This window comes from Thalassophryne amazonica, chromosome 12 (assembly GCF_902500255.1).
Source record: "Thalassophryne amazonica chromosome 12, fThaAma1.1, whole genome shotgun sequence".
In the NCBI taxonomy this organism is placed as follows: domain Eukaryota; kingdom Metazoa; phylum Chordata; class Actinopteri; order Batrachoidiformes; family Batrachoididae; genus Thalassophryne; species Thalassophryne amazonica.
Genome location: NC_047114.1, coordinates 97,543,612 through 97,570,687, shown reverse-complemented (window position 1 = coordinate 97,570,687; position 27,076 = coordinate 97,543,612). Strand labels below are relative to the sequence as shown.

The following is a 27,076-nucleotide window of genomic DNA, read 5'->3' as shown; positions in this document are numbered from 1 at the left end:
AAACTCTGAAAAGACCCGGCGGGAGCGTCAGTGCCTCAGTGTGTCTAACTTGACCTGAGTCAGATTTTATCGTTTCCACTTCCCGCAAAACTAAACTTTGTGCCAGAAAGAGACGAAGAGTGAAGAATGAAGTGAGCAGAAGAGGAGGAGGAGCAGAGCCGATCAGTCCCATTGATCGGGTATCGAGGTATTGATTTAGGCCGTTACGAATCCGTGACGGAGAGAAATGTGCTGATTTGAAAATGTGTGTTTCTGATTCTCACTCATTTGGAGTTCTGTAAAAGTTACAGACGAGGACCACAAAAAAGGAATACAAGTGTTGGTTTCTGAGAAAACAATGTAAACAAAGTGAGACTTTAAACCGGTTCATTAAACAGGAAGAATGTTTTCTGCTATAATTTACATTCACATTAAATAGTGTCCTAAAAATTGATTTTTGGGCATACCTTTTTTGTGACGTAACAGTCATACATATACACATATATACACACACACACACATATATACACACACACATACATATATACACACACACACACATACATATACACACACACATACATATATACACACACACATACATATATACACACACACACACATACATATACACACACACATACATATATACACACACACACACATACATATACACACACACATACATATATACACACACACACACATACATATACACACACACATACATATATACACACACACATACATATATACACACACACACACACATATATACACACACACATACATATATACACACACACACACATACATATACACACACACATACATATATACACACACACATACATATATACACACACACATACATATACACACACACATACATATATACACACACACACACATATATACACACACACATACATATATACACACACACACACATATATACACACACACATACATACATATATACACACACACATACACACATATATACACACACACATATATACACACACACATACATACATATATACACACACACATACATACATACACACATATATACACACACACATACACACATATATACACACACCCATACATATATACACACACACACACATATATACACACACACATACACACATATATACACACACACATACATATATACACACACACATACATATACACATACATACATATACACATACACACATATATATACACATACATACACACATATATATATACACACACACATACACATATACACACATATATACACACACACACATATACACACATATATACACACACACACATATACACACATATATACACACACACACATATACACACATATATACACACACACACACACATATATATATATACTCATACACACACACATATATATATATACTCATTTATTTATTTACACACACACAAAACCACTTCACTTTTTCCACATTTTATGTTACAGCCTTATTCCAAAATGGAGTAAATTCATTTTCCCCTCAAAATTCTACTCACAACACCCCATAATGACAACATGAAAAAAGGTTTTTATTCATTTTTTTTATTAATTTAAAAAAATTAAAAACTAAGAAATCACACGTACATATGGATTCACAGCCTTTGTTCAATACTTTGATGATGCACCTTTGGCAGCAATTACAGCCTCAAGTCTTCTTGAATATGATGCCACAAGCTTGGTGCACCTGTCTGTGGGCACATCGATCCATTCCTCTTTGCAGCACCTCTCAAGCTCCATCAGGTTGGATGGGGAGCGTCGGTGCACAGCCATTTTCAGATCTCTCCAGAGATGTTCAGATTCAGGTCTGAGCTCTGGCTGGGCCACTCAAGGACATTCACAGAGTTGTCCTGAAGACACTTCTTTGATATCTTGGCTGTGTGCTTAGGGTCATTGTCCTGCTGAAAGATGAACCGTCACCCCAGTCTGAGGTCAAGAGCGCTCTGGAGCAGGTTTTCATCCAGGATGTCTCTGTACATTGCTGCATTCATCTTTCCCTCAATCCTGACTAGTCTCCCAGTTCCTGCTGCTGAAAAACATCTCCGCAGCATGCTGCCACCACCATGCTTCACTGTAGGGATGGTGCCTGGTTTCCTCCAAACATAACGCCAAAGAGTTCAATCTTTGTCTCATCAGACCAGAGAATTTTGTTTCTCCTGGTCTGAGAGTCCTTCTAACTCTTGTCTATGTCCAGGTGGGCTGCCATGTTCCTTTTACTAAGGAGTGGCTTCCATCTGGACACTCTACCATACAGTCCTGATTGGTGGATTGCTACAAAGATTGTTGTCCTTCTGGAAGGTTCTCCTCTCTCCACAGAGGAATGCTGGAGCTCTGATAGAGTGACCATCGGGTTCCAGGTCACCTCCCTGACTAAGGCCCTTCTCCCCTGATTTTTCAGTTTAGACGGGCGGCCAGCTCTAGGAAGAGTCCTGGTGGCTCTGAACTTCTTCCATTTACAGATGATGGAGGCCACTGTGCTCATTCGGACCTTTAAAGCAGCAGAAATGTTTCTGTATCCTTCCCCAGATTTGTGCCTTGAGACAATTTTTAATTTCATTTCATTTCATTTATATAGCGCCAAATCACAGGAAAGCTGCCTCAAGGAGCTTCACACAAGTAAGGTCTAACCTTACCAACCTCCAGAGCAAGAACACAGGTGACAGTGATAAGGAAAAACTCCAAAATGGGTGTAATGTGGTCAAACTTTCTGCTTCATGTCAAAAGTCTGGAAGCAGTATTTTGAACCAATTGGATAGCCCCAATGCTGGACTGCAGTAAACCAGAAAATAGAACATTGCAGTAGTCCAATCTAGAAGAAACAAATTCATAAATGAGAGTCTCGGTATCAGCCATAGACAGGATGGGACAAATGTTGTAATTCAAAGGACAACGTAGGATTCAAAATCACCCCAAAGTTCCTCACTTTGTCAGTGTTATGCATGACACACACATCTAGGTTAAGTGTTAATTGACCAAACTGATGCCAATGTCTCACTGGACCAAGAACCTTCATTTCGGTCTTGTCCAAGTTTAAAATTGCTGGACATCCAGCTTTTCACTGATGCAAGGCAATCCTCTAAGGATTTTATATGTGTGAGATTACCAGCAGTTATCGGCATGTACAACTGAGTATCATCAGCATAGCAAAAAGGAATCCCAAAGGAAGGAATCCCAAAAAGCCACAATATGAGTGAAACTGAGTTTCACTCATGGTTTCATTTATAAACAAAACTAATTCCGGACAGTTTATCAACATTAACGGCAACTTTGTAATTTTTACAAAGTGAAAACATCGCACATATCTTTATGTAGCCCAAAATGCCAAAAGTTGTGACTTGAAGCGCCCTCAGTTAGCCTTGAAAAATATAATGTTAAATGGGAGAACTCCCATACATTCATATACCACAAGATCAATGAGGCTTACTGAGGGCGCCCAAAGATATTCAAAGGTCAAAATCCACATTTTGACTATGTCACTGTTTTGGCCCCTTTAACCCCTACCCTAAAAAGGGCTGTAATTTTCCACCTGAAGGGATCTTTGGATAAAAAAACAATTTTTGTCCGTTTGGACAATATACCTTCCCCTAAAAAAACTTCAGTGGCCTACTGAAACATGATATATCACCCCCTTCTATAAACATTCCACAGTAACAGACTATGGCTCTTAAATGTAAAGGAGCTGCTGTGTGCCACGCCCCCTTTCTCCAAAACAAAGAGGCAGACGATATGGGTGTGTCCTACCGAGCCCAGACCGGCCTGTTGGGCATAACACACCAGATATGGACTTTGGATACATATGTCACAAAAGTGTGAAACAAAGTTTTCCAGCCTAAATTTAGCCCAAAGTTGCAGAATTTCTGCAAACAGACCTGGAATCTGGTGAAAATGTGGTGATTTTTACATGATCCCCAAAACTACAGAAGACAGGTGAATGTGAATTTCCACATTATGTCCCCTTTAAGTGCGTGTGTTCATAATGTCAGCAGTAGCAGCTGGTAAGCAGTTAAAGTCCTCTGGTCCACACATGGACGTGTTTCAGTCCGCCGTCGCTGCCAGCTATGTGGTTTTCTGATCGCCGGAGGGAATCTTTGTTTCTGCAGACTCAAACATTTTTCTTCTTTTTGTTTCGAGTCGCTCGGAGATGCAGGCCTCCGCCGTGGCCGCGGCTCTCAGCGTGCTGGGCGTTCTGCTCAGCCTGGAGTGCACGGTGTCCCACCAGCCCAAAGACGGCGAGGAGAAAACACGGCCGCATATCATCTTCATCCTCACAGATGACCAGGCGAGTCCGTTCAGCCTCACTGCTCCTCACGAGAAAACTAAACAGCCTGCAAATCCAAAAGTTAAAGATCAGCTTACACTTTAGTCTTCAACATGATTGGAATGAAAAATATAGAAAACACAAAACGAGGGATTGCACAAGTACGACAGCACACAATTAAATCATCACTTTTACAGCCGTGTGGTTGTAAGAAGATTACAAATAAATCTACAAACTGGTAATCAATGACATCATAACCTACTGAGCTATGTTTTTTTTTTTCTTTTTTTTTTTCATGGTTCTAACACAGGGCTACAACGACATTGGTTATCACAACCCAACCATCAAGACGCCCACACTGGACAAGCTGGCGGCGGAGGGTGTGAAGTTAGAGAACTACTACGTCCAGCCCATCTGCACGCCGTCACGCAGCCAACTCATCACCGGCAGGTACTCACGCCACTTTAGTGACCCGTCTGTCGGTTCGTCTCCTTCACAATCTTCTTACAGGATCTATGCATTGATTTTTGAGAATAATGTCTCCCATACATCACAGTTACTTATCTACTACTACAACCCCAATTCCAGTGAAGTTGGGACGTTGTGTAAAATGTAAATAAAAACAGAATTCAATGATTTTCAAATCCTCTTCAACCTTTATTCAATTGAATACACCACAAAGACAAGATATTTAATGTTCAAACTGATAAACTTTTTTGTTTTTGTGCAAATATTTGCTCATTTTGAAATGGATGTCTGCAACACGTTTCAAAACAGCTGGGACAGTAGCAACAAAAGACTGGGAGAGTTGATAAATGCTCAAAGAACACCTGTTTGGAACATTCCACAGGTGAACAGGTTAATTGGAAACAGGTGAGTGTCATGATGTGAACTGCGTGAAAAAAAATAGTCCAACAGTTTAAGAACAATGTTTCTCAACATTCAGTTGCAAGAAATTTAGGGATTCCATCATCCACAGTATATAATATAATCAGAAGATTCAGAGAAACTAGAGAACTTTCTACACGTAAGCAGCAAGGCCAAAAACCAACATTGAATGCCCGTGACCTTCAATCCCTCAGGCAGCACTGCATTAAAAACCAACATCATTGTGTAAAAGATCTTACCACGTGGGCTCAGGAACACTTCAGAAAACGGTTGTCAGTTAGCACAGTTCGTCGCTACATCTACAAGTGCAAGTTAAAACTCTACCATGCAAAGCAAAAACCATACATCAAGAACATCCAGAAACACCGCCGCCTTCTCTGGACCCGAGATCATTTGAAATGGACAGACGCAAAGTGGAAAAGTGTGCTGTGGTCTGTTGAGTCCACATTTCAAATTGTTTTTGGAAATCATGGACGTCGTGTCCTCTGGACAAAAGAGGAAAAAGACCATCCAGAATGTTACCAGCGCAAAGTTCAAAAGCCAGCATCTGTGATGATATGGGGGGTGTGTTAGTGCCCATGGCATGGACAACTTACACATCTGTAATGGTATGGGGGTGTGTTAGTGCCCATGGCATGGACAACTTGCACATCTGTGATGGTATGGGGGTGTGTTAGTGCCCATGGCATGGACAACTTGCACATCTGTGATGGCACCATCAATGCTGAAAGGTACATCCAGGTTTTGGCACAACACATGCTGCCATCGAAGCAACGTCTTTTTCAGGGACGTCCCTGCTTATTTCAGCAAGACAATGCCAAGACACATTCTGCACATGTTACAACAGCGTGGCTTCATAGTAAAAGAGTGCAGGTACTAGACTGGCCTGCCTGCAGTCCAGACCTGTCGCCCACTGAAAATGTGTGGCACATTATGAAGCGCAAAATACGACAATGGAGACCCCGGACTGTTGAACAACTGAAGTCGTACATCGAGCAAGAATGGGAAAGAATTCCATCTACAAAACTTCAACAATTAGTGTCCTCAGTTTCCAAAAGTTTATTGAGTGTTGTTAGAAGGAAAGGTGATGTAACACAGTGGTAAACATACCACTGTCCCAGCTTTTTTGAAACATGTTGCAGGTATCCATTTCAAAATGAGCAAATATTTGCACAAAAACTATTAAGTTTATCAGTTTGAACATTAAATTTCTTGTCTTTGTGGTGTATTCAATTGAATATAGGTTGAAAAGGATTTGAAAATCATTGTATTCTGTTTTTATTTACATTTTACACAACGTCCCAACTTCATTGGAATTGAGGTTGTATAAGCAACAGGTTCATCATCAACGTTCATGAAATGGAGCAATATCTCCACCTGGTGGACATTTATCATTCATGCAGGCACAATAGAATTTCATCAAGGACTATCATCATAAATACATTATCAAGTGAGAGCCTATTTCAACAAAAGGATTAAAAAACAAAGATGAGAATTATGGCATTATGTGGAAAAATATATCGGAAGTCAGAATTCTTTTACAAGAATGTTTTGTCTCATGTTTGTGAATTAAAAAAATAAATGTTGACTTTATCATAATTATGATTCAGAAAGTTAAATTTATCTTACCTTGAAATTATGACTTATAAAGTCAAAATTTGTGAAATCATAATTCTTGTACATTGTAGAAATTTGTTGACATTTTGATCACAATTATGTATTCCAAATTAAAAATGTGGATTTTTCAAGTTGTTTCTTTCTTTTTTCTTTTAAACCTAATTACTCCGAAATTTGAAGGTTTGACTTTTTTAGGTCCTAACCATGACATACAGTCAAACTTTCAATTATCGTCTCATAATTCTGATTTAGAAAAAAAAAATTGAAAATCTCAATTCATAACATTTAAATTCTGTCTTTTTATCTCAGGTATTTATAAAGTCAAAATTGTGATTTATAAATACAACATGTTGAACATCAGGGCATCTTAAACTGGACCTTGCGGCACTCCAGATCAAACTTTAGGGAATACTGGCTTCTTCCCCTCCACAAAGACTCATTGTTCTCTGTTTCTAATCCATTAATGCGGATTTAACCTTATTCCATAAGTAACGTACACTCCTAGCAGCTGTACAGCCCATGTGACATTTCTTTTTTGTAGTTCAGTTTGGTTAAGTCATATGAGTTTATGTAGTTGGCAGCTGATCTGGTTTCATTGGTTACATATGCTTTTAAAATCAATCAATCAATATTTGAATGTTACCCAGTACCAATATTGACACATACCACAGTGTGAGACAGTAAATAATGAGATGCTGGCATTCTTCATTTTGGAGTTATTGTGTCTGAAAGAATGTGGATACACTCATTGACTGACTCACTGACTGACTCGGTCAGATTACTGGAATAAAAACCACACCAGCTGCGTGGAATAAAACAAACATCTTAAGTCGTCTTTCATGAGGAACAACATCTAAAACTTTGTAGTAATTTGGTGATTACATGAAGCATTTGTTTCCCTTTAATGTGTCTATTGCAACATGTAATCAATCAATCAATTTTTTTTTTATATAGCGCCAAATCACAACAAACAGTTGCCCCAAGGCGCTTTATATTGTAAGGCAAAGCCATACAATAATTATGTAAAACCCCAACGGTCAAAACGACCCCCTGTGAGCAAGCACTTGGCTACAGTGGGAAGGAAAAACTCCCTTTTAACAGGAAGAAACCTCCAGCAGAACCAGGCTCAGGGAGGGGCAGTCTTCTGCTGGGACTGGTTGGGGCTGAGGGAGAGAACCAGGAAAAAGACATGCTGTGGAGGGGAGCAGAGATCGATCACTAATGATTAAATGCAGAGTGGTGCATACAGAGCAAAAAGAGAAAGAAACAGTGCATCATGGGAACCCCCCAGCAGTCTACGTCTATAGCAGCATAACTAAGGGATGGTTCAGGGTCACCTGATCCAGCCCTAACTATAAGCTTTAGCAAAAAGGAAAGTTTTAAGCCTAATCTTAAAAGTAGAGAGGGTGTCTGTCTCCCTGATCTGAATTGGGAGCTGGTTCCACAGGAGAGGAGCCTGAAAGCTGAAGGCTCTGCCTCCCATTCTACTCTTACAAACCCTAGGAACTACAAGTAAGCCTGCAGTCTGAGAGCGAAGCGCAGCAGATAACAGAGTATTTACAGAGGAATCCTTCAAATGGTGATACAAGCACCAAAGTTGGCACAAATACTCCTTAAACATTAACTCTTTTGAAAAACTGAGTATCCACTTGAATTTTCAATAGGTGGCCAGGTAGGGGTAATTCAAGAATCACACAGGGGTCAAAATTAAAAGATGCTCCAATCATATTGAAAGCTACACCACTTTATTTGTCTGAACATAAAGATTCCAAAAAGGTATAATTTGTACAATCTGTGACTGAATATTATGGAGTTATCGGGTAAAAACAGCAAGAATTGTAACAAAGGTCAGCTTTAGTTTGTAGGGGTCAGAAGTTAAAGTTCCTCCAAATATTGTTTAAGTTAATAGGGTTTTAAAAAAGGAATAGTTTGCCCCATGTGTCATGCTTAGTTATCATGTTACAGGGTGACATATATCACAAGAATCCAATGGGTGTTGACATTGTTTGACCTTTTCCTTGCAGACCAAACATTCAACTCCAGAACATTCCATCATAAATAGTCCAAACTAAATCTTTTTGGAATCTTTGTGATTAGACACATAATGTGGTATATAAATATAATTCCACAGAGACGACTCTCACTAAAGTGGTGAATGATCTTCTGCTTGCAGTGGATTCAGACACCACTATGGTTCTTGTGCTGTTAGATCTCAGTGCTGCATTTGATACAGTGGATCATCATATTCTACTTGATAGGCTGGAAAATCATTTTGGGATTACTGGGAGTGCCTTGCATGGTTGACATCATACTTGACCAGTCGTTCTCACTGTGTTTTGTACAATAACACTACCTCTAACCTTAGTGACATCAAATTTGGGGTTCCACAGAGGTCTGTCTTAGGCCCCCTGCTTTTCTCCCATTATATAGCACCCCTTGGGCACATATTGTGGTGTTTTGGGATTACCTTTCACTGCTATGCTGATACTCAGTTATACATGCCGATAACTGCTGGTTATCTCATTCACATAAAATCCTTAGAAGATTGCCTTGCATCAGTGAAAAGTTGGATGTCTAGAAACTTCCTACTTTTAAACTCTGATAAGACTGAAATGATGGTTCTTGGTCCAGTGAGACATTGGCATCAATTTGACCAGTTAACAGCCTAGGCTCGTGTGTCATACATCACACTGACAAAGTGAGGAACCTTGGGGTAATTTTTGATCCTTCGTTGTCCTTTGGCCTCCATATTAGAAATATTACTAGGACTGCTTTCTTCCACCTGCGAAATATAGCGAAGATTTGTCCCATCCTGTCTATGGCTGATGCTGAGACCCTGATCCATGCGTTTATCTCTTCTAGATTAGACTACTGCAGTGTTCCATTTTCTGGTTTACCGCAGTCCAGCATTAGGGGTCTCCAATTGGTTCAAAAATGCTGCTGCCAGACTATTTACATGAAGCAGAAAGTTTGACCACATTACACCCATTTTGGCGTCTCTTCACTGGCTTCCTGTCCCAGTGAGATCAGATTTTAAGGTTCTGCTACTAGTCTATAAAATTGTTCACGAACTGGCACCTCCCTACCTAGGTGACCTAATTAAACCTTACGTACCGGCCAAGACTGTGTGCTCAGGGTGCAGGACTATGTTGTGTCCCTAGGGTGAATAAAAAGTCTGTGGGTCGGGCTTCCGGTGATGGCTGCTTAGGGGAAAGACGTGCCTGTGGGAGCTGCGCCAATACCTTAAGATATATTTCCTTTCTCGTTGGAGCTTAACTTACTTTACGGTTACTAAGGTTGTATTATGACTTTAGAACTCTTTTGGACCAAACAACACCAAACAATGTCGCCGAAATGCAAAACTAATAAGCAGACAAGCGGTGAGGATGAAAGCTCAGGCTCATCTCAACATGGCAAATCCACGGAGGAGCCAGGATGTGTGAGTGACGGTCATGAACTAGACCCTGCACTCGCTAAAGCCTTTGAAATCATGACCTCAAGAATTATGGCATCTATCAATGAGAAGCTGGACCCTCTAACCAGTACAGTCAAGAAACATTCGGCTGATTTAAAGAAAGTTGACGAGCGACTGGATGAAGCGGAAGCTAGAGTGCTAAAGCTAGAAGATGCTAACGAGACCCTCCATGCTAAGATTCAAACACTAGAAAAACAAGTTGAAAATTTAACAGATGAAGTCGATATGCTTGAAAACAGGGGGCGTCATAAAAATATCCACATATTTAACATCCCTGAGTGTATGGAGGGGAGCAATGCTTTAGACTTCTTTGAACAGTGGCTGCCGAGTTTCCTTGGTTTTGATGCGGCAGGAGGCAGAGTCAAGCTGGAGCGTGCACACCGGAGCGCAGCACCTCCGCCTGGCGAGGGACAGCGGCCGCGACAGGTCATTATCAGGTTCCACGCATTCCCAGAGAAACAGCGGGTAATGGCAGCAGTGCAACGAAAGGCAGCACAAGGCGACATCGTCCTGGAGGGAAGGAAAATCTCATTCTACCACGACCTGTCCGCGATGGTGGTGAGGAAGCACGTCTACGTGAAATCGGCGCAGATTACACCATGTTGTTCCCGGCGAAGCTCAAAGTAATGTTCAGTGGTACGCAGAAGATCTTCCTCTCACCAGCAGAGGTCCTCTCCTACGCATCTAGCGTAACTGACCAGAGCTGAAGGAGAAATTACTGGGCACAGACTGGTGGGTTTTGTTTGTTACAGGTTTAACTCCGTTGTATCTGGTAAACTTATTATACCTGTTTTATGTTCTATACCACTGTCACAACCCGCCATGCCTGAAACCCCCTTTGACTAATAAGTTACTCCGATATGTTTATTCAGGGCATGCAGCACCCCACAGACTGTATGCTATCTAATTTGCTAGTTTTGCACCCAAGTTTGGTGTGTTACAGGACAGCAATCCCCACACAACTTGGGGAAAGCCCCTTTCGATTTAGTTTTGTCATTTTACATACTTAATATGTTAATGTTCAGTGTTCTTGTTCTGTTTAACTCAGCCTTGATCCACTTTTGTGTTTATACATTAAGATATGTACCACGCAGGTTTTATTATTATTTTTTTTATTTCAAAGGTCATACTCTCATAATTTATAAGTATGTTTTGGTAAATGTCACTTGGTAAGATTAGATTCTGTTCTTGGAATGTAAGAGGTTTACGGAAAAAAATTAAGCAAAGAAAAGTTTTTGCTACACTCAAAAGAAGGAAAATTGATATAGCACTACTCCAAGAAAGCCATCTGGATGATGCTTAAACATGGTTGGGTTAATCAGGTATATTTTGCTTCCTTTACAACAAATAGTAGAGGTGTTATAATACTTATTAACAAGAGAATTGCTTTTCAATTACAATCTTGCAAAAAGGACCAGTATGGAAGATATGTGATTATTAATGGTACTCTCCAGGGTGAAAAAGTTACTATAATGAATATATACTGCCCTCCAAATTACACCCCAAATTTTTTGTCAAAGGCCTTTATGGAATTTTCAGAATTGTCTAACCCATTAGCCTTAGTGGGCAGGGATTTTAACTGCCTACTTCGGCCCACGGTAGACCGACATCCTTCCCGTAACTCTCCCTTAACCAATCAAGCCAGTGCCCTCTCCACTATTTGTAGGGTGATGGGCCTGGCAGATGTATGGAGAACTCTCCATCCAAATGATAGGGAATTTACCTTCTATTCTCCACCACATAAGTGTCACACTCGAATTGATTACTTTTTTTTCCACATATCCCAAATTCAGCACATCACCTCCTGTGAAATAGGAAATATTGTGGTAAGTGACCATGCAATGTTAAGCCTGGAGCTGGTTACTGATACTATTTCTAATAAAAGTAGAAGATGGAGATTTGATGTTCGTCTTTTAAAAGATGAAAATTTTTTATCACACATGACTCGTGAATTTAAAATATTTTTTGATATTAACTCAAAAAACAATGATAACCCCTCTTTACTTTGGGAAACATCTAAGGCATTTATTAGGGGTCTAACTATTGGCTACGCAGCTGCCAAAAAAAACGGAAGCAAATGGAGCAACAACAAAATCTCAAAAAAGAATTATATAATATAAAAAGTGTGCTAACCACACCTTTAGATCCACATTTATTGCAGAAAAAATGTGCATTACAAGCTGCTCTGGATGCTTTGTCAACACAACAAGCTAAAACTGCTACACTTTTCTCTAGACAGAGATTATATGAATCTGGTAACAAATCAACCAAATATTTATCATTTCTAACCAAAGCCCCTAATGGTCCACAAACCATTACTTCTATAGTTGACTCTGACAATAACTGTCATTTTGATAATATGCAAATTAACCATGTATTTAAGGAATTCTATGAACAATTATATGAATCAAACCTACGACCGGGAGCCTCTGATGTTATGGAATTCTTCTTATCTGAGCTCACTCTTCCCACTATATCTGATGCTCAAAGAGCCACGTTGAATGCTCCTATTACTAAAGAGGAGGCACTCCTAGCACTTAAAAAACTACAATCAGGGAAGACTCCCGGAACAGATGGAATATCATGTGACTTTTACAAAGAGTTCCACCATATATTATTAGACCCCTTTCTCTCTATGTTGGATCATTCATTTACCACATGCTTCCTTCCTCGAACTTTAAGGGAAGCTGATATCACACTGATCCATAAAAAAGGTAAAAACCCTGAACATTGCTCCAGTTACCGACCCATTACTCATTTAGATCAAGATCTTAAATTATCTAAAATTTTGGCGCTGCGCTTAGAAAAAGTTTGACCTTATATTGTTAAAGAAGATCAGACAGGTTTTATTAAGGGGAGAAGTTCAAGCCACAATATTCAAAGGCTTTTAAATATAATAACTATTTGTCAGGCATGAGATGAGGACAGTTTGGTCATCTCTTTAGACGCGGAGAAGGCCTTCGACTGTGTCGAATGGCCTTATCTGCTTCGCATCTTGCAAACATTTGATTTGGGGGACACATTCATTAGTTGAATTAAATTATTATACAGTAAACCTATGGCCTCTGTAATTACTAATGGCTACAGATCGGAGGCCTTCTCACTTCATCGTTCAACTCGACAGGGCTGCCCATTGAGTCCGGCTCTTTTTGCTCTAGCAGTGGAGCCCTTAGCTGAGATCATAAGACAAGATCCAAACATAACAGGGTTCTGTCATGGCGGACAGTGGCATAAAATTTCCTTGTACGCTGATGACGTATTATTATATATAACTGAGCCCAAATCCTCAATTCCTAGACTGATCGAGCAAATTCAAAGATTTGGAATGTTCTCCGGCTATAAAATAAACTTTTCTAAATCCCTTGCTATGCCAATGGGCAACCTTCGAGAAAGAATTAACACATTAACTTCTTTTCCATTCCAATGGTCATTATCTGGTTTTGTTTACCTTGGTATTCACATCACTCCCATGTTTCATCAAATGTTCAAGGCTAACTTTACACCTCTTTTGGACAATATCAGAAAAGACTTAAACAGGTGGAACACTCTTCCTTTGTCCTTGCTGGGCAGAGTGGCGATGATCAAAATGAATGTGCTCCCCAGATTACTGTATCCTTTACAAATGATTCCGTTATTGATTTCAAACAAAAATATCAAATTACTCAATGGTTGGCTAAGTGAATTTATTTGGCACAAAAGAAAACCACGACTGAAATTCTCAAAACTATTATCCCCCATCTCTGAAGGTGGTCTCGATGTACCGGATTTTAAGATGTATCAGCTGGCATCTAATTTGAGGTTTATAGTTGAATGGGTTGGGAGAACCCCACATCTGTGTGGCTTAATCTTGAAAAATCACAGACTCAATGTTCTCTTCTTGGTCTTTTGTCTTGTAAAAATGTAAAATCCTCAAGAAATTTGTGCAATAAGAACCCCATTATTGTCAATACAGTGAAATCATGGTTTATGGCCAGGCGACTGGAGGGGAAATCTCTTTTAACTCCTTTGCTCTCGTCAATACAAGGGAATCCAGACTTTTTACAAGGTATGACAGACTCAAGTTTTATTGCTTGGGCAAACAAGGGAATTAAAAAGATGGGTGATTTATTTTCTGGATCTACATTGTGTTCATTTAAACAAATTCAAGATAAATATAACCTCCCAAATAGAGATTTCTTTAGATACCTGCAAGTTAGAGACTTTATTCATAAGAAAACAACTTTGATGTCTGATGCCAGTCCCTCACCATTAGAAAAATTAATCCTAAACTGTCCTACAAAGAAAATAATTACTTATCTCTATCGTACACTGATTAAACATAATTCATCAACTTTATTAGAGGTTAAACAAAAATGGGAATCAGAAATGGGTATAGTCCTTGATGAAGAAACATTGAGTTCCATCTGTTGTCAGATAAAATATATTTCGGTTTGCAATCATGCTAGATTGCTCCAATTTAAAATAATTCATAGACTGCAAATATCTCCACACAAAAGACATTTGATGTATCCTCAAAGCTCACCTTTATGTTTGAAATGTAAATCTGCCACTGGGACGTATGCTCATTGTGTTTGGTTTTGTCCTAAAATCCAATTGTACTGGAAGGACATTTTGGTGGATCTAAGACATATTTTTGGAATATCCTTACCTTTGGACCCTGTTTCTTTGCTACTGGGATACAGATCAACAAGCCTCGGCTCACCTCCTCGTAATAGATTATTTAACATCTTAACATTTGCTGCACGTAAAAATATTTTTCTTACATGGATCAGCGATAAGCCTCCATCCAAAGCCACATGGTACAAACTCATTATTGAACTCTTTCCTCTGGAATACTTGACTTTAAAAGCAGCTTTATAGACATATGGACACCGTATCTTCGCTTCACTGACCAATTTGTATCTTCATTACTGAACAGTGCAGTTGTTGATTGCTGATTTTGAACATTCTCACAATGTTTTTTTCTTGTATTTTTTTTCTTTTTTGTTTATTTATATACATGTATATGTTTATTTATATATATATGTATGTATCTTAATATTTTATTTGAAACCTGTCTGTAATCTAATGGTATGGATCAAGGGTTTGCTGAGCTGTGTCTGTTAAGAAAATGTTAAAAAGCAAATAAACATATTTGAGAAAAAAAAGTCTGTGGGTCAGAGTTTTCTCTTATCGTGCCCCTGTTCTGTGGAATGATCTCCCTGCATCAATAAAACAGTCAGATTCTGTGGAGACTTTCAAGTCCAGACTTAAGGTGCACTTATTTTCCCTTTCATATGGCTAGCATACTGGTATAGAATAGCTCTACGCTTTTCACACTCTTAATTCATTTTATTAGGAAACGGAGCGGGCTGCGGCCTCAACTTTATCTAAATTCTGGGTCTTTTTTTGTGAGGCTTAGGGCTAGTGGCCGGCGATCACCGTTGTTTAATGCTGACATATTATACAGTATTTTTTGTCTTTCTGATTCCCGATTCTGTTTTTTCCTCTCTGTTTAAGGTGCAGCTCCATCCAGAGTTGGGGGTGGTATTTGTGCTGGAGACCCTCCTGTCCTGTGCACCAACAGCATTTCCTGTATATTCGTTTTGTGAATTGTTCTGTAATTTATGTTTGTAGCATGGCCCAAGCAGAGGGTCACCCCTTTGAGTCTGGTCTGCTTGAGGTTTCTTCCTCAGAGGGAGTTTTTCCTTACCACTGTTGTTCTGGGGGTTGGTAAGGTTAGACCTTATTTGTGTGAAGCGCCTTGAGGCAACTGTGTTGTGATTTGGCGCTATATAAATGAAAATAAATTGAAAGTGAAAATTGAAAATATAGCTTTCAATATGACTGGAACATTTTTAATTTTTGACCCCTGTGCAATTCTTCAGTTGACCCTTACCTCAAAAAAAAAAATTCAAGTGGATACTCAGTTTTTTTTTTTTTTAAAGACCAATGTCTCAGGAGTATGTTTGCCAATTTTGGTGCTTGTTTCCACAAATGAACAATTGTTATAATTATCTGTTCCACTAATTATGTCTGTTCAGGGTTTGAGTTCAGTTCGGAGCGACTTATCATTTATCTTTGTAATTTGCTGGCACTAGCCGATCGTAAGCCGTCTTCACACTGTTGCTGTTTGAAGTGGTGGAAGTCAGCAGAGTCCTAAACTGATGGCAACATTCTAGCTGGGCGTGAACATCACGACCGCACGGATGAAGATGAATGTTTGTTGTGCAGGTATCAGATCCACACGGGACTACAGCACTCCATCATCAGGCCGCGGCAGCCGAGCTGTCTGCCGTCACACATGGACACGCTGCCCGAGAGACTCCGCCAGGCCGGCTACACCACACACATGGTGGGCAAGTGGCACCTGGGCTTCTACAGGTACGATGCCCACCATCAAACAGTGACATCGCTCTTTTAAACCAGTCTGCATAAAGACGACATCCAAGAGATTCTAAAATGGAGATTTGGACACACAAACGGATTTACAGGTGTCGACCCTTTGGATTTTTTACCGTGTAAGTAAAAAAATAAAATAAATAAATTTGACACTGAAATATTCTTCAGTATTCAAATAAAGGAGTCGCAACCATACATCATCAATACGATGACAATTTAGTTATCTGGAAATGCGTTAGGATTTTAACCCATGTGGGTTAAAATTTGGCAACAAGACATGACGACACACTTTATGGCCGTACTGTAGACGATGAAGGGGGCTTTTCTCACCCTCAAATGGCAAACATTGTTCACTCCAGCATCATGGAGTCAAAGAAACACAACAAACCTTCAAATGTGACTGAAAGTGCTTCTAAAAAAAGACATAAAATTGAAGTAGAAAGAAGCGGTGGACACAACTGTTAAACACCAGAAGAGAATATATATATATATATATATATATATATATATATATATATATATATATATATATATATATATATATGTACACACACACACACACAGTGGGGGAAATAAGTATTTAATCTACGGTCAATTTTGCAGGTTTTCCCACCTACAAAGAATGTAGAGGTCTGTAATTTTTATCGTAGGTTCGCTTCAACTGTGAGAGACAGAATCTAAAAAAGAATCCAGAAAAATCACATTGTATGATTTTTAAATAATTAATTTGCATTTATTACATGAAATAAATATTTGAACACGTACCAACCACCAAGAATTCTGGCTCTCACAGACCTGTTAATGTTTCTTTAAGAAGCCCTCTTATTCTGCACTCTTTACCTGTATTAATTGCACCTGTTTGAACTTGTTACCTGTATAAAAGACACCTGTTCACACAATCAATCACACTCCAACCTGTCCACCATAGCCAAGACCAAAGAGCTGTCTAAGGACACCAGGGACAAAACTATAAACCTGCACAAGGCTGGGATGGACTACAGGACAACAGGCAAGCAGCTTGGTAGAAGACAACAACTGTTATGATTATTTATTAGAAAGTGGAAGAAACACAAGATGACTGTCAATCTCCCTCGGTCTGGGAGATCATGCAAGATCTCACTTTGTGGGGTAAGGATGATTCTGAGAAAGCTCAGAACTACACAGGAGGACCTGGTCAATGACCTGAAGAGAGCTGGGACCACAGTCACAAAGATTACATTAGTAACACATGATGCTGTCATGGTTTAAAATCCTGCAGGGTAGCAAGGTCCCCCTGCTCAAACCAGCACATGTCCAGGCCCGTTTGAAGTTCACCAGTGACCATCTGGATGATCCAGAGGAGGCATGGGAGAAGTTCATGTGGTCAGATGAGACCAGAATAGAGCTTTTTGGAATCAACTCCACTTACCATGTTTAGAGGATGAGAACAACCTCAAGAAAACCATCCCAACCGTGAAGCATGGGGGTGGAAACATCATACTCTGGGGGTGCTCTTCTGCAAAGGGGACAGGATGACTGCACCGTATTGAAGGGAGGATGGATGGGGTCATGTATTGCGAGATTTTGGCAAACAACCTCCTTCCCTCAGTAAGAGCATTGAAGATGGGTCGTGGCTGGGTCTTCCAGCATGACAATGACCCCAAACACACAGCCAGGGCAACTAAGGAGGGGCTCCGTAAGAAGCATTTCAAGGTCCTGGAGTGGCCTGGCCAGTCTCCAGACCTGAACTCAATAGAAACTCCAAACTCCAAACCTGAAAGATCTAAAGAAGATCTGTATGGAGGAGTGGACCAAAATCCCTGCTGCAGTGTGTGAAAACCTGGTGAAAAACTACAGGAAACGTTTGACCTCTGTAATGGCAGTGAAGTCACTCTATCAGGTTACCAATGACATGAGCTGTAATTTTGTGATATACATCAGAAATAAGTGTATTTTACAAAAAAAAAAACTAACTACAATTCAGCACAAAGTACATTTTATGGAAGTTCGGGGGGGGGGCGACACCTTTAACTGTGTGGAAGAAATAGTGATTCCATTTATTTTTTGCTCTGTTCCTTCAGGAAAGTGTGCCTGCCCACCAGAAAAGGTTTCGACAGTTTCTTCGGCTCTTTAACAGGAAGTGTGGATTACTACAAGTGAAGGATTACTAATTATTATTATTATCATCTGAACAATACTTTCAGCATTACAAAGACTGTATCCCGCTCTGTGTTTCTAACGCGTATCTATAACCGTCCAGCTACGAGTCCTGTGATGGTCCTGGATTATGTGGGTACGATCTCCATGATGACGAGTCTGTGGCCTGGGGGCAGGAGGGGAAATACTCCACCCTACTGTTCACACAGAGGGCGCGAAAAATCCTGGAGAGCCACGATCCCGCTGCACGGCCAATGTTCCTGCTGTTGTCCCTACAGGTATTGAACCATCATCTTCACATACAAACCAACAAGTGAACAATTCTCTGCAAATTACAAAATTATTGTTCATCACATTAACATGTTCTCACTGTCATATTTGATCATATATGTGACCGAAATCTGTAACTTTGACCCGCCAGGCCGTCCACACGCCTTTACAGCCCCCAAAATCCTACATCTACCCGTACCGCCACATGGCTAACGTCGCCAGGAGGAAGTACGCTGCCATGGTTTCTACGGTGGATGAAGCAGTTCGCAACATAACCTACGCCGTTCGAAAGTATGGATACTACCGGAACAGCGTGATCATCTACTCCACCGACAACGGCGCCCAGCCGTTCACAGGCGGGAGCAACTGGCCCCTCCGCGGGCGGAAGGTGCCAAAATCCGTCATTCTTTATGTAAATATTTTGCGATTAAGACATGAAGGGGAATTATTTTCTGATCAGTTTATTACCAGTCAGAACACTGAGACATTATTACCCTGAGAAGGTCCACCCACCTTACGTTTGAAGCCTCCAAACTGCGTTATGTCAAACATCTGACTCAAAGTCAAGTGAGGTCTCATTTCTACCGAACACCAACCAAAGAACGCCTCAAGTTTTTTTTCTCTGCTACCTGCTAGTGGAAACCCGGAAGAAAGGCAAAGTTCTGTGGAAGGTATTTTATCACAACCAATGTTCTTTAAAAAATGTACTGAAGGAGATGAGCAGTGATGATTCAGTACAAACACACGTCTGCAGAGGATTTTTACTCCATGTTTGGTGTGACTGGCTGCACTAGGAAGTTATTTAAAAAAAATAAACATTTAAAAAAAGAGATGGGAGGAGGTTAAGATTCTTGGGTGACCCAGATTTTTCCAAGATTGAAGTCATTTTGCAAAGCGGGAAAAAAGGGCAAAGAAGGAAAAACAGAAAACCTTTTTGCAATTCCAAAATCATTAATTAGTGACTAAAAAAAAATGAAAGAAAAGATTAAAAGGCAAATGATTTTTCTACCACTTGAGGCCAGACTTGCACCACACTTCAGGTAAGGAATGCCTCCCTCCTCGGCCACACCTCCTCAACCCTTCCTCCCACCCGCCCTTCCTAAGTGTGTTGCATTATTCTTTACACAGGATGTCATTAAATCACAAAATCTTTGCATCAAAAATAGTTGCTGGCTGCTGTATTAATGTTAAAATGTCTTTCATAACATTTAAAATTGTAAATTTGAAAGATTTTTTAAGTGTACAGTAATTAATGTTTAAGAAGTTGAAGTCAGAAGATGCGAGGAAGCTGAAAGTTTCAGCATCCTTCTTCATCAGCTCCGGCTGGCAACAGGAGATTATTGGATGATGTGGACAAATAAGTAGCGATGATGACAGATCTCGATTTGTTCCATCTTCAGCTTGGGACTCCAACGAGGGCGGTCGCATCTCCTCCACTCTCTCTTATCTCTCTGCCTCTGCCTTTAACCTTCAAGTCCCTACTCACCAGACTGTGAATTCCTCAAAACTATATTGGATTCTGGATCTATTGGACTGCTATTGGATTAACCATGGAATTGATCAGCTGGTCTCTGAACGCTATTGACACCATTTTTTCTACAAGAAGGTGAGGACCGGGGGATCCTACCTGCCCAGATGGAACGTATCCTGCGGGCTATGTTCTCGACTCCTGGGGGTCTTGGCGTGTGGCATGCTTGGTGCCTTTCTCTGTGGAGGACGTCAAGGATTTATTCATCTTTGGTCTCATGGTAGTGGGGCTGGTACTTTTTGGCTTATGTGCTGCCCTGATCTACCGGAAAATTGGCATGACGGCGGCATCAAGAACCACAGGCCCTCACTTGGCCGTCATGATTAACGAGGTTGGCAAGGCAGTGCATTCTCAGACTGCGATGACTACTGAACTCAGACGCAAAGTGGATGACACCCTGGAGCTGATGCGTGCCTTGCAGTTGAAGCTGAAGGTTTCGGAGGCCGGCAAATACAACCCCTGGCAAAAATTATGGAATCACCGGCCTCAGAGGATGTTCATTCAGTTGTTTAATTTTGTAGAAAAAAAGCAGATCACAGACGTGACACAAAACTAAAGTCATTTCAAATGACAACTTTCTGGCTTTAAGAAACACTATAAGAAATCAGGAAAAAAATTGTGGTAGTCAGTAACGGTTACTTTTTTAAACCAAACAGAGGGAAAAAAAATATGGAATCACTCAATTCTGAGGAAAAAATTATGGAATCACCCTGTAAATTTTCATCCCCAAAACTAACACCTGCATCAAATCAGATCTGCTCATTGACATTGACCCTATGTATCTTTTTGCAAGGAATGTTTTCACAGTTTTTGCTCTATGGCAAGATGAATTATCTTGAAAAATGATTTCATCATCCCCAAACATCCTTTCAATTGTCCAAAATATCAATGTAAACTTGTGCATTTATTGATGATGTAATGACAGCCATCTCCCCAGTGCCTTTACCTGACATGCAGCCCCATATCATCAATGACTGTGGAAATTTACATGTTCTCTTCAGGCAGTCATCTTTATAAATCTCATTGGAACGGCACCAAACAAAAGTTCCAGCATCATCACCTTGCCCAATGCAGATTCAAGATTCATCACTGAATATGACTTTCATCCAGTCATCCACAGTCCACGATTGCTTTTCCTTAGCCCATTGTAACCTTGTTTTTTTCTGTTTAGGTGTTAATGATGGCTTTCGTTTAGCTTTTCTGTATGTAAATCCCATTTCCTTTAGGCGGTTTCTTACAGTTCGGTCACAGACGTTGACTCCAGTTTCCTCCCATTCGTTCATTTGTTTTGTTGTGCATTTTTCGATTTTTGAGACATATTGCTTTAAGTTTTCCGTCTTGATGCTTTGACGTCTTCCTTGATCTACCAATATGTTTGCCTTTAACAACCTTCCCATGTTGTTTGTATTTGGTCCAGAGTTTAGACACAGCTGACTGAATAACCAACCTCTTTTGCAACATTGCGTGATGATTTACTCTTTTAAGAGTTTGATAATCCTCTCCTTTGTTTCAATTGACATCTCTCGTGTCGGAGCCATGATTCATGTCAGTCCACTTGGTGCAACAGCTCTCCAAGGTGTGTTCACTCCTTTTTAGATGCAAACTAATGAGCAGATCTGATTTGATGGAGGTGTTAGTTTTGGGGATGAAAATTTACAGGGTGATTCCATAATTTTTTCCTCAGAATTGAGTGATTCCATATTTTTTTCCCTCTGCTTGGTCTAAAAAAGTAACCGTTACTGACTGCCACAATCTTTTTTTCTTGATTTCTTATAGTGTTTCTTAAAGCCAGAAAGTTGCCAATTGAAATGACTTTAGTTTTGTGTCATGTCTGTGATCTGCTTTTTTTCTACAAAATTAAACAACTGAATGAACATCCTCCAAGGCCGGTGATTCCATAATTTTTGCCAGGGGTTGTATTCTTAATTCATAATTGGGAATATTCCTAATTCACAATTGGTTTTGGATTCGAGTGAAGCTTTGAAAAGTGTTTTTCACTGCTGTGAGCCATAATCAAGGTCAAATTGTCCACTGTTTTTTCTCCTGAGGAATGTGGCCTTGGTGAGATATTTGGCTCTTCATATCTCAACCCACATAGACAATATCCATAGTAACGGACAGACTTCTGAAGCATGGTTCTACTCCCTTCCCCAATCAACACCTCCCCTCTCCGGCGCCAACAACGTCACATCAATTGGGAAAACGGACTGTTCAAGTTTTAATGCACGTCAAATGTATATGTGTTGTCTTAATTAAAAAAGTGTGCCATTATTACAGTGAACAAGTAATAATTGTGGATTAATTGCGGTTTGTCTGTGGTATGTGAGTGTGCAAATCTCGTCATGACAATGATAAATAAATCTATCTACACATTTTCAGGGTACTTACTGGGAAGGCGGAGTCCGCGGGGTGGCGTTTGTCCACAGTCCACTGCTGCGGCGCAGGCGGCGGATCTCCAAAGCTCTTCTCCACATCACTGACTGGTTCCCGACCCTGGTGGGTCTGGCTGGAGGAAACAACAGCCAGGTTACTGTCACCCTTATTTCCCAGTGTGACTGTGGCTCTCTGTGTGTGTGTTTTTCCACATCAAAGCCAGCACTCTCTGGGTTTTGGTTTTTTGTGTACGTAAGTTGCTACGTAACTTGACAGAAACACTGCAGCACGCGTTTCATAGATGATCCATTTGGCCAATTAAGTGCACAAGAAGTCAGATATTGCAGATAAAAAAAAAAAAAAATGCTCACAAAGGACCCATTTGGTAAAGCTAATGTTAGCCATTAGCGTTACACTATGGCTGTGACTTCTGATACATGCTGTTTTCAAGACGCATGAACAATTCCAGGTGCAAACCATCTCTGGGGGTGTATACCGCCACCTACTGTATCATGCCATTAACTATTTTAAGTCAATACAGTACAGAACATGAAACAATAAAATGAAAAAAAAAATCAAAACCTACAGTAAAACTTTTAGGAAATGGTACACGACGGGTGCCTCTGCTAGTTTAAAATTTTTGGTGTGGAAGTGAGGGAAGTTTTTTTTTCCATTTATTTTTTACAACAGCAGTATCACCAAGCGTCCAATCAAGCATCAACTGTGCTGCAGAGCAGTAATTTTTTTTGTTACTTAGTGTGCTTTGTTAATTTAACCATTTATTCTATAATTTTCATTTTTGACTGACTTTATTCAAAATAATTATTTTGTTATTGAACAAACATGTGGACTTTCCTCTCAGAGTCGCGGCCTGGATGGTTTTGATGTTTGGCCCACCATCAGTGAAGGGGCAGAGTCACCTCGACAGGAAATCCTTCACAACATCGACCCTCTGCACAAACCTCTGGCTTCAGCCACCGTCAGGGAAACCAGCAAAAAGAAGGTCACGAGGACAGCGCCAGGAGCCTCAGGTAGCCTTCAGATGCTGGTATCATTTATATTCATAGTATTTCTGCTGGTCTGAGGAAAAGCATCGCTGAAGTTAAACATGGCAACTATCTGGTTTCCTTGAGATCCTTCATGCAACTGTTTGTCTTCTTAATTTGGCAGCAAGAGGCTCAGGTTCAGGGCCGAAGAAGCCAAAGAAGAAGCGGCAGCAGAAGGAGAAACTGGTGTTCAAAGCAAAGACCACCAAGAAACCTTGGACTTTTTCCCATCATGCACCAAAGTCCAAGCCCGTTCCCAAATCAAAAATGAAGCTTCTCATCAAATCAAAGCTCAAACCCCAAATGAACTCCCAGTACAGGAAACGCTTGAAGTCCTATTTCAGAGGGGCTCCATTCACCCACCAGGGGCCAGTGTCAGGAACAAGAAGCCCCAAATTCCACGTTCGCATTCAATCACCTTTAGAGCCAAAGTCCAGACAGATCTCATCCCAGTACCAGGACCTGCCACAGTCAAGAGCACGACAACCCATGTCTCAGGTAACGCTCAGCGTGACGTCCCCGCCCACCCCGTCTGTTTGGGACACATCTGTCCAGGCTGCCATAAGAGTTGGCGACTGGAAGCTGCTAACAGGAGACCCAGGTCATGGTGACTGGGTCCCACCTCAGGTACTGCAGAACCAAAAGCTGGTTATACAGTCCGTCCAACACACTTAATCATTTTGTAAAGAGATTAAAGCCATTTTTCACCAACAAAAAGGTTTGAGGACACAACAAATCAATGCAACAGTCGTTTGTATTCATTGGCCACACGTACGGTGGTATAAGTAGACCAGGGCTTTTTTTTATTTTTTATTTATTGATACAATGCAAACACAGTCACCAAAGAAAACTGTATCACAAAGATGACAAAAGGCTTAAACGTTTCCATCAGTACGATCATAATGAGACTTTCTACCTCATAATGCAGGTTGTCAGCCTGGTTAGTAGATGTTTTTACACAGTCACTCACACAAAGTATGAAGCCAGCTTCTCACTCGTTCTGTCCATGATATTGCCATTGATTAAATTATTGTACTTTAAAGCACATGGTTAAGTACAAAAGTGTTTTTTCCTCTAAACGTTACGTTGCACAGAGTATTAGTAAGTCTTATTTTGATTTCCAGGTCCTTCCAACTCTTCCTGGTCGCTGGTGGAACCTCGAACGGGGCTTCTCAACGCTTTACAAAACCCCTGCACACAAAAACGTTTGGCTCTTCAACATCACAGATGACCCGTGTGAACGCCGGGACTTGGCAGACCAGAGACCAGATGTGGTTCAACAGCTGCTGGCCCGACTTGCCCACTACAACCAGACCGCTGTGCCGGTTTACTTTCCACCCGACGACCCTCAGGCCAACCCTAGCCGGCACGGCGGCGCCTGGGTACCCTGGGCAAATGGAGGGAAGGACGAGGAGGTAAAATATCATGGAGTTTACAAGAAAAGTAAGAACAATAAGAAGAAGAAAAAGAAGTGTCGTTTGTGCAAGCTGAAGTCGTTCTTTCTGAAACTAAATACCGGGATGATGTCCAACCGGATCTGAGGTGCCAGCTGAGCCGGGATATTAATGCTACCAAGGGGGTTATGTTTTCACAGGTGTGTTTGTAATGAGAACAAGAAAAAAAAAAAAAAAAAAAAAAAAATCTATGGACCAGTTTTCTTGACAGACGTTTGAGGGGTGTGGATCCTGATCTAGGGACAGTTCCGGATGCCGCCCCCATGACTAGGACCTAATGCGAGATGTTTCTAGAGGGTGCAGATGTTTGGTATTTTACCTTTTTAGTAATACGTCGGATCACGTTAATAGCCAAAACGCACACCTGCCCTCACGTGGTAACGAGCCATGATGTGTGGAATCTGCATTACTACTGTAAACGGCTTTTTGCTCACATTTTTTTTTGTTGAATTTCAACATCAAGTTCTTAAGATGTTTCTCAGAAGATGCTGTTGGTTCAGGTCTGGGAGGGTGTGCTGGTACTGCGCGTTACCACATCCACCACACCGTGGTACTGCCTTGGGTCCTGGATGACAACCACCCAGGTACATCAGGCAGTTGAGGGCAGCTGTATTTGGGGAACCAATACACAGTGAGATACTCGTCTCTAATCGGCCTCCGAGCCTGTTCTTAAAGATTGTGACCTCTCCGTGTGACTTCACCTCATTTTTGTGACAGTTTAAGAGTTCTTGTAGAAAATGGCTGACGCAGTTTGAACATGTTTACAGCGGTGTCATTAGGTTGACTTCTGTAATTGTTTTGGACACACAGACACAATAATGCCTGAAATGGTTCTAGTTTTTGCGTTGTTTTTTTTTGTGTAGCTCACACCAACGTGTTGGTTTTAGTGTGTTTAATACATGATGGATCATTCTCCTTCTACTGCTTGAACAGGCCTTTTGATGTTGTTTTTTTATTCGATGTATTCGTTTTTGGTTGGTACTTCTTACTGTGAAATAGTCATCTTACCACGTTTAGTCGTATATTGTTGATTGATCCCGTCAGACTGTGACCTGGGGTCTTTCCCCTCGTGGGCATTGATCTCTCACTAGGTCGTCTAACCTCTGCACCATTATCTTTGAAGGTTCTGCAATTGTGACAAGCACCAACATTAAAAAACTGTGAGCTACATGTCTAATGTGCTCGCAACATGAACTCTGACACTGGGTGTACGCAAACAGATGTCTTGCTTTAGAGGCAACAAGTTTCTCAACTCACCCGATCTGAAGCCAGACTCAAGAAGACTCGGCAGAGACCCAACGATCGAGGGGAAAAGAAAACAATCATCATCAGCAAGTCTCAATCTGACAATGATGTTCCCAGCGACGGATCATCGAGTCCGTTTTCCAACCCTGGTCCTCAGGGCACACGTCCAAAATCTGCTTGTTCACCTTTCCGGTTTAAAATGAAAAACAACACCTTGACCAGGATGAGTTTGAAACATTGGTCTTTTCAAAGATTCATTTGATAAACTTCCACATCGGTCAAAATGTGTGTTAACCCTACAGATGCAAATAAAACAGCTGAAAATGGAAAATACAGTTCATCTGGAAAGCTTTCACAGTGCTTCAGTCTTATTCCAA

The 27,076-nt window shown here is 40.7% G+C and overlaps 1 protein-coding gene across 2 annotated transcripts; it reads left to right on the top strand.

Annotated features, from left to right (window-relative positions):
* Positions 1 to 26,287, top strand: LOC117522170 (arylsulfatase I-like). 2 transcript variants are annotated; one of them, XM_034183562.1, is made up of 11 exons: positions 1 to 187; positions 4,160 to 4,307; positions 4,597 to 4,736; positions 16,480 to 16,629; positions 18,708 to 18,782; positions 18,887 to 19,061; positions 19,205 to 19,441; positions 22,961 to 23,107; positions 23,817 to 23,985; positions 24,125 to 24,627; positions 25,125 to 26,287. In XM_034183562.1, exons 2-11 carry the CDS (start codon positions 4,170 to 4,172, stop codon positions 25,539 to 25,541), a joined length of 2,151 nt encoding a protein of 716 aa, XP_034039453.1. In that variant the 5' UTR covers positions 1 to 187; positions 4,160 to 4,169; the 3' UTR covers positions 25,542 to 26,287. The 2 variants fall into 2 exon arrangements, with proteins under 2 accessions (XP_034039453.1, XP_034039452.1); XM_034183561.1 differs by having other exon boundaries at positions 23,817 to 23,990; positions 24,121 to 24,627.
* Positions 26,288 to 27,076: the final 789 nt, after the last annotated feature.